The 14,678-nt window shown below is 37.6% G+C and overlaps 1 protein-coding gene and 1 long non-coding RNA gene across 2 annotated transcripts in view; both read right to left on the bottom strand.

The window, feature by feature from the left end:
- Nucleotides 1–1,005: 1,005 nt before the first annotated feature.
- LOC113814254 (uncharacterized) lies at nt 1,006–4,687 on the bottom strand. Its single transcript, XR_003476449.2, has 5 exons — nt 4,558–4,687; nt 4,334–4,368; nt 3,429–3,507; nt 2,323–2,370; nt 1,006–1,181 (listed from the first exon to the last, which is right to left on the bottom strand). It is a non-coding gene; the product is annotated as an uncharacterized lncRNA (long non-coding RNA).
- Nucleotides 4,688–6,060: 1,373 nt separating this feature from the next.
- Nucleotides 6,061–14,678, bottom strand: part of sev (receptor protein-tyrosine kinase sevenless) — a 69,552-nt gene continuing 60,934 nt past the window's right edge. The window contains exons 33-40 of the mRNA XM_070113812.1: nt 14,647–14,678; nt 14,035–14,177; nt 13,283–13,471; nt 12,761–12,973; nt 10,516–10,730; nt 9,822–9,970; nt 9,075–9,140; nt 6,061–8,838 (exon numbers count right to left, since the gene is read on the bottom strand). The exon at nt 14,647–14,678 is cut by the window's right edge and continues 148 nt beyond it. Coding sequence (XP_069969913.1) covers nt 8,039–8,838; nt 9,075–9,140; nt 9,822–9,970; nt 10,516–10,730; nt 12,761–12,973; nt 13,283–13,471; nt 14,035–14,177; nt 14,647–14,678 — 1,807 coding nt within the window. The 3' untranslated portion in view covers nt 6,061–8,038. The remainder of the gene's footprint in view (nt 8,839–9,074; nt 9,141–9,821; nt 9,971–10,515; nt 10,731–12,760; nt 12,974–13,282; nt 13,472–14,034; nt 14,178–14,646) is intronic.

Here is a 14,678-nt window from a genome sequence, read left to right as displayed (position 1 = left end):
CATTAATATCAGTATTATCATTATAGTTATCATTATTATGTTTATCATTATTATATCAATATTATTTTATTATTATCATCCTCAACATTATTATCATTATCATCATTGCTGTTATGATTAAAATTACTATGATCATTGTTATTATAATTGTTATTATTATCATTACTATCATCATTATCATTATCATCATTATTATTAGTAGTAAATTTATCAACATTGACATTATTATCATATTCATTATCATCATTATTATTACAATAATCATATTTTTATTATGATTTTCATATAATAATTGTTATAATTATCATTATCATTATCACCCCATTCATATATTTGTATATATATATACATATACATACCTACATACATCATACATATATAGATATATATATACACATATATATACATACATACATACATATATATATATATATATATATATATATATATATATATATATATATATATATATATATATATATATGTATGTACATATATATATATATATATATATATATATATATATATATATATATATATATATATATATATATATATATATGTGTGTGTGTGTGTGTGTGTGTGTGTGTGTGTGTGTGTGTGTGTGTGTGTTTGTTTTGTGTTTGTGTGTGTGTGTGTGTGTGTGTGTGTGTGTGTGTGTGTGTGTGTGTGTGTGTGTGTGTGTGTGTGTGTGTATATATATATATATATATATATATATATATATATATATATATATATATATATATAGAGAGAGAGAGAGAGAGAGAGAGAGAGAGAGAGAGAGAGAGAGAGAGAGAGAGACATGTATGTATATATATATATGTGTGAGTGTGTATATACTGTATATACACACACACACATAATTATAAGTTACAATTATATATGTATTGTTACTATGATCATTGCTATTGCATTGATGATTTACATCGTTGTTCTATAGTGAACAGTAACAATAACAGTAATTTAATCGCTTCGGGTTAAATTAAACGAATATAAACTTTTTCTCAATTTTTTTTTTATAGTCCAGGAGATCAATAACATCATCAGATAAAAAAAGAAAAAACAAACTCTTATATCAGAATCATAACTATCACCATCTTCTTTTGTAAGACGATAAAAGCATTGCACAAACAACATCCGGGGTGCCTCCTGCAACGGTCCCACTACCTTCCAATGCCCTGAAAGCACAAATTCGTTAATAGTAAGATCAATTTATGAGCATTCTTGACCTTACAGTAGTGATCTTAGTGTCTACACATAATGCTGCCACTAAGGACACTTAATTGCTATGCTACTACTTGCTAAGATGACCCTGAGTTCCCCACATTATACCTTATATATATACACATTTTTTTTTTAAATCTTAATTCTGTCTTATAAATCTACGGGGTTTTCCTGATATGTTTCATTATATCAAATATCTGTTCTATTTTTCTGCCTTATTATGCTGAACTATGTTACAATTATAACCATAGGCAACGAGTAATACTGATAAACAAGAACAGCAATAATGATGACCACTATTACTACAACTACTACTACTATTACTATTACTACTACTACTACTATTATCGTTGCTACTACTACTAATACTACTATTATTGTTGCTATTGCCGCTACTGCTACTACTACTACTACTGTTGTCGCTATTACTGTTACTACTACTACTACTTTTATTGTTGCTACTACTACTACTACTACTACGATTCTTGCTACTACTACTACTACTAGTACTACGATTGTTGTTACTACTACTGCTACTACTACTACTACTATTCTTGCTACTACTACTAATACTACTATTACTATTGTTACTACTACTGCTACTACTACTACTAGTAGTAGTAGTGTTGTTGCTACTACTAATATCATTGTTGCTACTACTGCTAATACTACTACTACTACAATTGTTGCCACTACTACTACTAGTAGTAGTGTTGTTGCTACTACTGCTACTACTACTACTATTGTTGTTGCTACTACTGTTAATACTACTGTTACTTTTGTTGTTACTATTACTGCTGCTGCTACTACTACTACTAGTAGTGTTACTACTACTACTACTACTATTATTGTTGCTACAACTACTAATACTACTATTATTGTTGCTACTACTTCTAATACTATTACTACTATTGTTGTTACTACTACTACTACTATTGTTGCTACTACTACTAATACTACGATTATTGTTGATACTACTGCTAATATTACTACTGCTATTGTTGTTACTACTACTGCTATTATTACTACTACTACTACTACTACTATCGTTGCTACTACTACTACTGATAAAACCATAATGCATAAACCACCAACCTTCGTACCGTCCCGGCCGCTACCATCGCTGTTACCGCCAGCGTTCCTCTGAAAAGATTTGGAAGCATAACACACGTAGTACATGTTATCAGTGTCTGCATAACACACGTAGTACATGTTATCAGTGTCTGCATAACACACGTAGTACATGTTATCAGTGTCTGCATAACACACGTAGTACATGTTATCAGTGTCTGCATAACACACGTAGTACATGTTATCAGTGTCTGCATAACACACGTAGTACATGTTATCAGTGTCTGCATAACACACGTAGTACATGTTATCAGTGTCTGCATAACACACGTAGTACATGTTATCAGTGTCTGCATAACACACGTAGTACATGTTATCCGTGTCTGCATAACACACGTAGTACGTATTATTTGTGTATACCAGTGGTTTCCAGCCCTTTGGAGTTCATAGCTCCGATATCCATGTCCACTGCCTTTCAGATTTCAGATGCACACAGGCTTTCTCCATCATATACCACAGAAAACGTATGTGGTTCGTATGTGCTTTTATATGTGTACAGTGACTTTATGCTTGTGTTTATTCGTATGTAAGGATGTGTAGTAATATCATAATCTACCCTTAAACATGCCTAGTCAAGAACTTATGCTTTATTTTCATTTTTTTCTATTGTCATAAATACTATTCATGTGTATGCTCTATAATGTAAATTATTTAATTATGTTTCAATACCAAACGTTTCCTTATTTGCATAAGTTGTGTTGTCAAAATAATTGTGTGTACTCAGTCAGGAAACTTAAAAACAGAAGGCAGAAATGGATGTTTACAAACTTTGTTTAGTATTGTCTGTTGCTGACAGAGAAACCTTGACAGACTCAGCATGACTTTATATAAATTGGCTTCTCTGAAATCTGCTCGGCCTAAATGGACTAACTTCGGCGGAAGAAATACTGATCGGCCAAGAGAAACTATCTAGGGCTTTAAGGGACTTATACCGCCTGTCTAGCCACGTCTCTATAATAAACAACTATATCGACAACAAGTGTATGTGTACTGGTATCGAAGCGTTCCAACATAAACAATGAATTCCTTAATGAAGAAATACTTCTCTCTTTAGGAATTATTTGATTTACCTGACATTTTGGACAAGTGAAGATGCCGCTGTGTCTTGGCAAGTGACGTCCACATTGAAGGCACGGTTTACATTCACTCCTGTATCGAAAAGAATAGGTTATTTATGTTAATCATATTCATATACAAGTGTATCTAGTACCACTGCAACAGCGATGGCATCATCAGTATCTAAATGATAATGGTAATAATGACGTCATGAGAAAATGATAATAACAGTGATAATGAATTAAAATTATTGTTCTCGTCATAACTATTACTAGTATTCCGTATTTATTCGTTACCTTTGTATCATTATAATTAGTATTATCTTAATGCAACTACTTGATTATCATAAGCGCTTCCTATTCTCTATGTACATGAACGTTTTTTTTTTCTTTTAGCGATGTAGTCCCCCTCCACTTCTACAGTTCCGATCCCTGCGTCCTCGTTCTGGCGACGGCTTCGGAAGCAAGAGTCGAAACTGGTGGTCGAACACTCACATTGTTGTGCGGTGAACTTCGGTGAAACGATTGTTCTTTTGGCCGTTCTCCCTCTCTCTCTCTCTCTCTCTCTCTCTCTCTCTCTCTCTCTCTCTCTCTCTCTCTCTCTCTCTCTCTCTCTCTCTCTCTCTCTCGCCCGCCCTCCCTCTCTCTCTCTCTCTCTCTCTCTCCCTCCCCCTCTCTCCCTTTCTCTCTCTCTCTCTCTCTCTCTCTCTCTCTCTCTCTCTCTCTCTCTCTCTCTCTCTCTCTCTCTCTCTTTCTTTCTTTCTCTCTCTCTCTCTCTCTCTCTCTCTTTCTCTCTCTTTGCGTTTTATGAAGAAAATAGCTTTACAGATATCTACAAATGGGAAGAATTTTACTAAATATAAGTACATTTCCGTATATAAAAGACATGCCGAGATTGATATTTGCACAAACATACACACCTTCGGTACGGCATGGCCATGGTTGAAAAGTGCACCTGGAAAGAATGTTTAATTGTGAGAACTCTATAGATAGATTAGATAACTAGTTTATGCAATATTTTCATATGATTCCTTAATGGACAATTTATTGATTAGACTAAAGGTCACATGATATTTGAGCTTATTTGGATATGCATATTGTTCATTTTCTTATATTTTCTTTTTGATGAATAACACGAACTTACCAATCCAGCGAAAAGCAAAATGACAACCAGCGTTCTCATATTGCTATTCTATTCACCAAAATATGCAAATAAAACTGAAACTTCGGGAAAAAGGGAAACTCGTCGTGTATGACTCGGTCGGAAGACTGAGTGAGACTATGCCTACGAAAGCCTTATATCAGACGAGGAGCTGAAGGATCTTCCTTGCTCGTGACGCAGGCCGGACTTCCTGTCCCGAAGGCATTATCAGCCAGACAGCCTCGAAAGGTTAGCCTCGAAATATATTGATAAGAAGTACACGCGCGCACGCACACGTACACATCCACACACACACACACACACACACACACACACACGTACGTTCATACGCTTGTGTGATGCACAAAAGAGTTATCTTTATTTAAAGCAGTTATTGTAACAATTTTAAAACTGTATTATTAACTTCCTTCTTTTTTCTCTTCCCTTATACTTTATTCCTCCCTCCCATAATCCTCCCTTCCTTTCTCGTTTTCCTCTAGTTCTTCATCTACATCCCTTCCGCCCCACATCACTCCCATCTGGCGGCCGACTTTATCAGTACATGGAAAACCTCACGTGGCTTCCCTGATCTTTTGCTCAGAGTTCCAACGTCGAAATGTCAGCCAGATATGACAGGACGCTCTTCTTGATAACCAAGAATTCGTGGTTCTTTAGAAATTTGATAAGTATTCTATCTTGGTTGATGCAGTGTTCTTTCTTTGTGATATTTCAGGTGCTAGTTAGAATTAGGCTAAATCGAAACTGTAGGTTAATTAGAAAGTGGTATCGTGGGTAAATATATACTAGTGTGTATGCAGAATGATAGATAATTCATAGACATGATTGCTCATACCCGGATGTGGACGTAGATAAAGTCACTTTTGCTATGTCACGCATGTACACATCTACACACATGCACTCAGCAGACATAGACACAGAGTCATGTGCTCATAAATACCGACACTGTCTCATTTCCCCTTCCTCCATTTTTCTAGTCCAACCATTTTTGTTGTGTTTTTGTCTTCAATTATAATTTTATTGTCTTTTATTCCAACCTCTGGCCGACATTTTGCCATTCTTATGTCTTAAATGTAACTATCTTTCCGTGAATGAAGCTTCGAACCTTTCCAACCCAAACGTCAAAGTTCAGGGATTCGAAACATATTTTACAAGAGTTTAGCTGCAACGTTACAGTTTCCTCTTCCTCCAGAAATGCCAGGTAACGTTGCCAATGCGGGAAACGCCAACTTCGACTCTTGTATCCGAAACACTCACTCCCTACTTTGTTTCGAATACAAGAATTGAAACAGATGCTCCACACATTGGCAACGCACTCATTCCCTACTTGTATTGGCATGTTTCGAATACAAAAATTGAAACAGATGGTCCACACATTGGCATTGAGTGCTGAAGGTGGTAGTGGAGGGGGCAATACGAACAAAAAAAATCTAATCAATACTTAAGAATATCTAATATCTCCCAAGAAAGAGGCTAAATAACACGGTATTCGATGCAACTAAATTTATTATATACAATACAACAATTTACATCATTTATATACATAACACAATCTTCCATTATCTCGTTCACTTAATTCATACTTAAAGCACAAAATCAACATTAGAAGGAAAGACCCACTATAGGCCTATCTACCTTCAAACACAAGAATAAAAAACAATTTACAAAAGAATACACTGGTATATGTCCTGATAATGCCTAGAAATATTTTCTCTCGTAACATCCAAGACTTATTTCTAAATATAAAAGCACCCTTACAAACAGGGTTGTCAAAAACAAACACACAACAAAATATCAAGAATTGCAATACACTGAAACAAAGAAAAATAATGCACACGCACAAGCAAAGAAATGGTTAAGAAATGTATACACAGAGTGACTGGCTCAACCCATACAATTTTTTTTAATAAAGATAAGGGTGTTCAATGTATTAATTTCACACTTTATCGAGCTGTTGAGCAATGCACATCATTTTCGTGAATAAGGCACATTTCACAATCATTACTACCACTATTATCAACCTTATCATATATTCAGAAAAAAGATCCTTCCACTGTAGACACATTCTAAAGTCAGTTCACTTTTGTCTTTCAGTGTTTATTGCTTTGGTTAACAGTTTGTTTTGTGAGAAACTTGGTTTGTGACAACTTGGTGTGATTAATTTCACTGTATTTCATTCTGCTTCACTGTGCATTCTCATAAGTAATCACAGTTCATAATATATGTATATGTATATATATATATATATATATATATATATATATATATATATATATATATATATATATATATATATACACACATAGATATGTAACTTCATCAATCTAGCACACCAGGAAAGTTTACATATATTCTTTTCTGGAATTATAAAGGAAAGAAAACCAAGACCAGAAAATTCATTAATCACTTATCACAGGTATAATTTACGACTAATACACTATCAACATTTTTGTGACAAAAATTCTAAATTTCCAAATATCTGCAGGAACAAAATGAAAAAAAAAACTTTCATTAATGCAATTATTCACCCTTTTTTGTGATGAAAAAAAAATATTTACAACTCATCATATATATCTATAAAACACAAAATATCGTTATCTACAGAAATGATAATGTGATACAAACCATTCACGCATTAATATTATCAGGTATTTCTTTGATAGAATTATGAATACAAGATATACATTAATTACAAAACTCCTAGATAGAAATGGGAACACGGCGCAACCATGTCCCTTTCTCGTCTTATGAAATGTATATACATCTTTTAAGCTTGAAACATCTGCTCTAAGAAACAGAAAGACTGACATCCCAGACATCAGGAAGTCCATACATTAACAATCAGTCTGAGGTAAATTGATATACCAGGAAAATTATTTATATATGTATTGCCTCTATAACTCCCTGTGGGAAGTTAGAATATGACTTGCATCTCTTTCCTTTGATAAGAATAAAAAAGACAAAGAAAAAATCAAGTTTTCCGTAGGACCTAATTGAAAAGAAATATTGCAACTTGGTACGTTTTTGTTCACTTTTAACTGGTATGATTTCCATGGCACCAATAGTACTACCAGTAAACCCTCATCCTGAAACGTATATAAAAGAGGAAGAATATACATACATACAAATATACGTACATATATATATATATATATATATATATATATATATATATATATATATATATATATATATATATATATATATATATATATATATATAATGTATATGTATGTATATATATATGCATACAAACACACCGTGAATGTTACAAGTTCAGAAAAAAATAAGGAACTATGTGGGACACATAACATAAAAGTTGTTTGGTATCTTAAATGAGGATTTAAACACAAACAAAGGCTGGCATCAGAAGTCTGATGACATTCAAGTCTTAAAAGCTCATTACCCACTGTGTTAAGTATTTCATCATGTCGAGACAGCCTCTTCGACGTGAGTCTCGTCACTCTCAACACCATGACTGACTGGGACTGTGGTCGAGATCGACAGTCGAGGCAGACGTCATCCCGCTGACGGCTGACAAGCCTGACAGTCCACTAAGCCGGTGGCTGTCCAGTTCCGCTTGCAGGTCGCCGTCTCTTTTGATTCTCATGTTCACGCCGTTGATCTTCTCCAAGTCTGCGGCCTCTGTGACCTCGTCCATCAGCTTCAGCTCCGCCCCGGCGGACATGTTGACGTACGAGTTGTCGGCCTGCGCGGGGCTGAAGCCGGCGTCGAGCTCCTCCTCGTTCTCGGACGAGCCCGAGCGGGAGGGCCCCGCGAACACCTTATTGCTGGAGGGCCTGAGGTAGTGCTGCGGCGACACGACGCCCTGCAAGCTGGGCAGAGGGAAGGTGAAGGTGACGCTGGTGGGCGACTCAGGCACCGGCGACGCATGGCTTGTACCCGGCGGCGAAGACGAAGGGGGCGCCTGGGCAGCAGCGATAAGGCTGGCCGACGACGGAGGAGCCTCGGCGGACGACGAGAACCTTGGCCAGTCCGAGGACGCCTCGCTCCGAGGGGACACGGGCGGCGACGTGGGCGAGGGCTCGTTCACCAGCTGCAGGTACTGCTGGTGCCTCCTCAGCGGGGCCGTCAGAGGCAGCGTGCTCGCGCCCGAGAAGGAGTCGCACTCCTCGGCCTCGCCTACCAGGACCCGGTCCTCGGGGCCGCTGCCTCTCCTTGGGCCCAGGTTGGCCATGCTGCTGCTCGTCTGCGTGGACCACGAGTTGGTGGCGGAGCAGCCGTTGGCGCTCACCAGGGAATTGCCTGCGGAGACGCCGGCAACGGCTTTAGGACAAGGACCTCTTGGCTATCTAATATAGCAAGCATCAAACATGAATGTGAATATTATGAAACGATATAACAACTCTTAGGTCAATGACGCAAATGAAATGAAATTTCCATTCTACCATAACAAATAAAAAAGTTATACAACACGAATACACACAAAAAATTAAGAGAGGGTCTTTTAGGTAAGCTGAAAACAATGAAATTCATCCCACCTGAATTGGTATTGTGGTTCTCATCTCGATCTACAGCATAAGCCAGGTTATCTAAGCCATATGGACCTAGAATTTCGAACACAAGAGAAAAAAGAAAATACAAGCTTTAGCATTATGTCGGCGGAGGCATTCTCATCACACATCGAGTCATGTTTTATTTTTTATTTTTTATTTTTGCAATCTGTCCGTGCATTTGGGTTCGTGTTAAAAGAATAATTAGTTTATTAATCACAAGAAAACCAAAAATGATCAGATGAAGAGCTCGTAACATAAATCATTGTCAGTGAAAATGCAAAAGTATGTAGATATTACATGCTAAAAGTTGAAGCCATCATCTCCATTCATGAAGCAGCAAATATAAAACTGAACTTAAAAAATCAGTATTTCTTAGCCATGCAGTATTTCTATTCCACATGATTATATATATATATATATATATATATATATATATATATATATATATATATATATATATATATATATATATATATATGTAGATATATATAAATTTATATTTATATACACAAAAATACACTCAAAATGCATATATCATTTTTGTAAAATAATGCTAGACAAGAGTTATAAGCACACCAGCAAAGCAAATAAATAAATTAAAACAAAATCAATCACTCAAAACATAAAAACGAATTATAATTATTCCACAGCATCGACCATGAACAAATCACGTAAAATGCACAGCATATTAGTACCAGACAAAAAAAAAAAATCTTGCCAACAACCACTCACCATTTGACCCAATGTAGTGGACGTTGTGAACGGCGAGGGCAGGCAAGGCCGAAATGGTCTCTTCCAACATAAGCAAAGTACTGAGGCATTCTTTGAACGTCGGTCTGTTTTCTGGGCTGTAACTCCAGCATCTTTCCATCAGTTTATGCCTGTGGGATTCGCAGAAAAATTACGGTCTCAAGAAAATGAATTATGCGGTGGCATCTATGAGTTAAAAAGGGTTACAAAGTACAAATAAAGTCTGATAACTGAAATATACAGTGTATCTTATAACAACAGTGCGAATGTGCAGTAATGGTCTAATTTGCATGCATTATTATTTGCGTGAAGGTTTTATCACTCTTTAGGCATAATTGATGTGTACCATAGTCCGATAAAGGATTAGGAGACTTATCCTAATTATATGAAAAAAATAAACAATAATAATAAGAAAGGGTAGAAGGAGGAGGAGGAAAATAAGGAGGAGGAGGAGGGACAGAAAAATAAAAAGAAGGATGAGGGGTGGGGAGGAGGAGGAGAATAAGGAGGAGAAGGAGGGAGAGAAAAAGAAAAAGAAAAAGAAGGATGAGGGGAGGAGGAGGAGGAGAATAAATAGAAGGAGGAAGAGAAAAAAGAAAAAGAAGAAAGAAAAGGATTAAGAAAATGAGAAAATTTTTACCCTCGACACGCAACATCAATAACAATGAATACTCACAGTTCCTCGGGGCAGTTTGGAGGCCTGTTCAGACGTCCTCCGCTGCGGACGTAGTGAAGGACCTCCAGGTTGGTCCGCGCAGGATACGGCTGTTGCCCCAGCGTCAGGATCTCCCACAGAAGGACACCGAAAGCCCAGACGTCAGAGTGGCTGGTGAACACGCCGTCAACTAAGGACTCGGGGGACATCCACCTCACCGGTAAGAGTCCTTCGCCCTAGAGGAAAAGAAGGAGTTTGAGTTTAAGGGAGTTTGTAAGTCTGAGTCACTCTCTTTGTCCTATCCACCCCTCTCTCTTTCACTATCTCTCTCGCTTTCTACCTCCTTCTCCATCTCCATCTCTCTCTCGTCTGAGTCACTCTCTTTGGCCCGTACTTTAAAAACCTTTCGCCAGGGCTGGCGAAGGGTTTCGCCGGGCGATCCGGAATTTCGTACTTTTAAAATCATGCCTGGCGAACGTTCGCCAGGGCTGGCGAAAGATCATATTGGAACAGCCTGGCGAAGAGAGCTGTTTGAATACCATTTTCTTGCTTTCAAATTATAAATTAGTAACATATTTGTGTATGATAGGATGTAGGAATCACATTGAAATTATAAAATATCTTAAAATCATAATTTGTTATGAAATAACGTATATACGTATTTTTTTCAAGACCTTCGATGTTCCAGTCGAGAGCTCAAGACATCAGCTGTATTCCTACCCCCCTACCCCTACCCCCCACCCCCGAGATGACTTATTTAGATTTAGGTTGTTGTTATTTTGGTTGTAAGGGTAATGTTCTATTCACAAATGTTACCAGAAGTGTTTTTTATGGCGGCATGTTTACTTTTGGCTATAGAAACAGAGCTGTAGTGCTCCACCGCCCTATAATGAGGCGTCTTTAATGATACCCTTGTAGGCCTACAGTTCAATATCTTACATCAGTTAGGAATAGTAAAATAGTAATTTTTAAACTCTTGTTAAAGTATAAAGTTATTTTTTGTATAAAAGTATAAGGTTGATATAGTATAGTATAAAGTACTTTTAAAACCTTTCGCCAATGCTGGCGTTCGCCTGGCGAAGCTTCGCCAGGCGAACATCTGAGTGAGGGAGGCCTTACTTTTAAACCCAAGGCAGGTGTTCGCCAGGCCTGGCGAACGAAAGGGATCGCCAGGCGCTAACATCTTGGATTCCTGCTAAATCTAGCGCTTCGGCGAATGAAAAAAAAAACGCGAGAAAAAGCAAAAGGTTTTAAAAGTACGGGCCATAAAGTTAACCTTGTTATAGTATAAAGTGTAGTATAGCATAAAGTATAAAGTTAATTTTGTTATAGTATAAAGATATTTTCAACTTCTTTGTTATAGCATAAAGTTAAATTTTAACTCCTTTGTTATATTATAAAGTGAGACTATTGCGGAAACATTTTCGTCTTCTCTCGAGGTTAATAATTAAGTTTAGGTTATGTTATGTGCACTGCAGATGTAAACAAATTTGCGCTAGATTTAGCGGGAATGCAAGATGTTAGCGCCTGGCGAACGTTGGGTTTAAAAGTAAGGCCTCCCTCACTCAGAAGTTCGCCTGGCGAAGCTTCGCCAGGCGAACGCCAGCACTGGCGAAAGTTTTTAAAGTACGGCCCTAAGTCCTATCCACCCCTCTCTCTTTCACTATCTCTCGCTTTCTACCTCCTTCTCCTTCTCCATCTCTCTCTCTCTCGTCTGCGTCACTCTCTTTGTCCTATCCACCCCTCTCTCTTTCTCTATCTCCCTCTCTTTCTACCTCCCTCTCCTTCTCCATCTCCCTTTCTCTCTCTCTCTCTCTTCCTCCCTTTCTCTCTACCCCCTCTTTCTCTGTCTCGTTGAATTAATGAAATGACGTCACAGCCATTTGAAGGGGGAGGGAAGGAAAATATTAATATATACACGCAAGATTGGGAATATAACGAACCTTTTCCTCCTGTTTCAAAGACACAGGACAAATTTCCATGACGGCTTCATATAACGACGCTCATTTCCTTTTTTTTATTTGATATTTTTCTTTTTTGTTCCCTTTTGTCTCCTTCACATGTTTCCTCCCTCCCTCCTTCCCTCTCCTCCCATCCCCTCCCTCCCTCCTTGAAATGAAACCCACTCAAGTCCCAACATCATGTTCCCTCCCTCCCCCCCTCCCTCCCATCTCCCCTTTTTTTCATATTTTCCTTTCCCCTTTTTTAATTCGATCTTTTTCCTTTCTTTTTGTGTGTGTTCCTCTGAGCTCTAGCGGCCCCTTACCTCCTTCCTGTAGTAGTCGTTCTTGTAGATGTCCCTCGCCAGACCGAAATCTCCGATCTTGACTATGCGGGATTCGGGGTCAGTGGTGGACACGAGGCAGTTCCGAGCGGCCAGGTCACGGTGGACGTAATGCATCTCCTCGAGGTACACGCAGCCCTTGGCGACGTCCACGCACATCGCCACAAGGTCAGCTAAGGTCAAGCCGCATTCGGCCTTTGAGAGGGAAAAAAAGATTATTAGAAAAAAAACAAATATATATATATATCGATAATGAGTATAGTGAGGAATTGAAATAGACATTTTAATTGAGGAAACAATATAATAATAATAATAATATTAAAAACAACCTCTTTGGCAGAGGTAATGATAATAATAATAATAACAACAACAACAACAACAACAACAACAACAACAATAATAATAATAATGATAATAATAATAATAACAACACCGAAGATAAGAAAAAATAACCCCCCCCCAAAAAAAAAAAAAAAAAAAAAAAAAAAAAAAATAGACACGTACCCCTCGACTCGTGCGCAGGTAGGACAGCAGGTCGCCGCCCTCCATCAGCTCCAGAATGAGGAAGAAGGGGTCGTGGTCAGTGCAGACGGCGAGCAGACGGAGGATATGCTCGTGCTGGAAGTGACTCATCAGCTGAGCCTCCTTCAGGAACTCTGTTTTCTCGGCCTCCGTGGCGCCCTTGCGGAGAGTCTGCGGAGGGGGGGGAGGGTTGTGATATTGGTGATGATAGTGGTGATGATGGTGGTGATGATATTGATAATAATAATGATAGCAATAATGATAATGATAATAATAATAATAATAATAATAAATAATAATAATAAAATAATAATAATGATAATAACAATAATAATGATAATAATAATAAAAGCAATAACAAAAATAATAAAGGTAATAACAATAATAATAAAAGTAATAACAATAATAATAATAATAATCATCATAATAATAATAATGATAATAACAATAAGGATAATAATAATAATAGTAATAACAACAATAATAATGATGATAATAATGATAATAATAATAATAATAATAATAATAATAATAATAATAATAATAATAATAAATTATAGGAAAGGGGAAAATGAGCAAGATTCCTGTGTTCGAAACCATATGTAAGATTTTCAAGCCATGAACTAAAAAGAACCAGAACATACCCATAATTTCAGAACAGATCACCAACACACAATAACAAAACTTCCCAGTAACAAACAACGAAAAACAAATAAACAAACAACCAAACCAACCTTAATAGCCACTTTGGTGACTTCCGGCAACCCTGGCAGCTCGCAGGCGGTCCCTTCGAACACTTCGCCAAAAGCTCCACTTCCCAGGAATTTGGTCAGTGTGATGCAGTGGCGGGACACGTGAGGGAGGTCCAGGTCGTCGCCTGAAAAAGAGAGAAAAAAATGCATTGTCTGTCCTTTTTTTAAGGATTTAAAGACGTTGGATTGGAAATAGATTGTGATAGGCTTTTTTTTTTTGCACCGATTTCGCATCTGAATTTCGAAAACGGGTGTTTTTGAGAAAGAGAAAGAGAGAGAGAGAGAGAGAGAGGGAGAGGGAGAGGGAGAGGGAGAGGGAGAGGGAGAGGGAGAGGGAGAGGGAGAGGGAGATGGAGAGGGAGAGGGAGAGGGAGAGGGGGAGAGAGAGAGAGAGAGAGAGAGAGAGAGAGAGAGAGAGAGAGAGAGAGACGAGACGAGACGAGACGAGACGAGACGAGACGAGACGAGACGAGACAGAGACAAAGACAGAGGGAAATAAAGAGATAAAGAGAGAGAGACAAAGAAAACAAAAGGGCAAACGTCTGTTTCGGTCTCATTTCAGTCTCAGAACATCCACAACCCCCCTCAACTCACCAGGGAAAGTGTGGAGGTTGTAGAGCACGTTG

Source organism: Penaeus vannamei, chromosome 34, assembly GCF_042767895.1.
Source record: "Penaeus vannamei isolate JL-2024 chromosome 34, ASM4276789v1, whole genome shotgun sequence".
NCBI lineage: Eukaryota > Metazoa > Arthropoda > Malacostraca > Decapoda > Penaeidae > Penaeus > Penaeus vannamei.
Note: the sequence above shows the minus strand (reverse complement) of the source record. Positions and strands in the feature narration are given on the sequence as shown.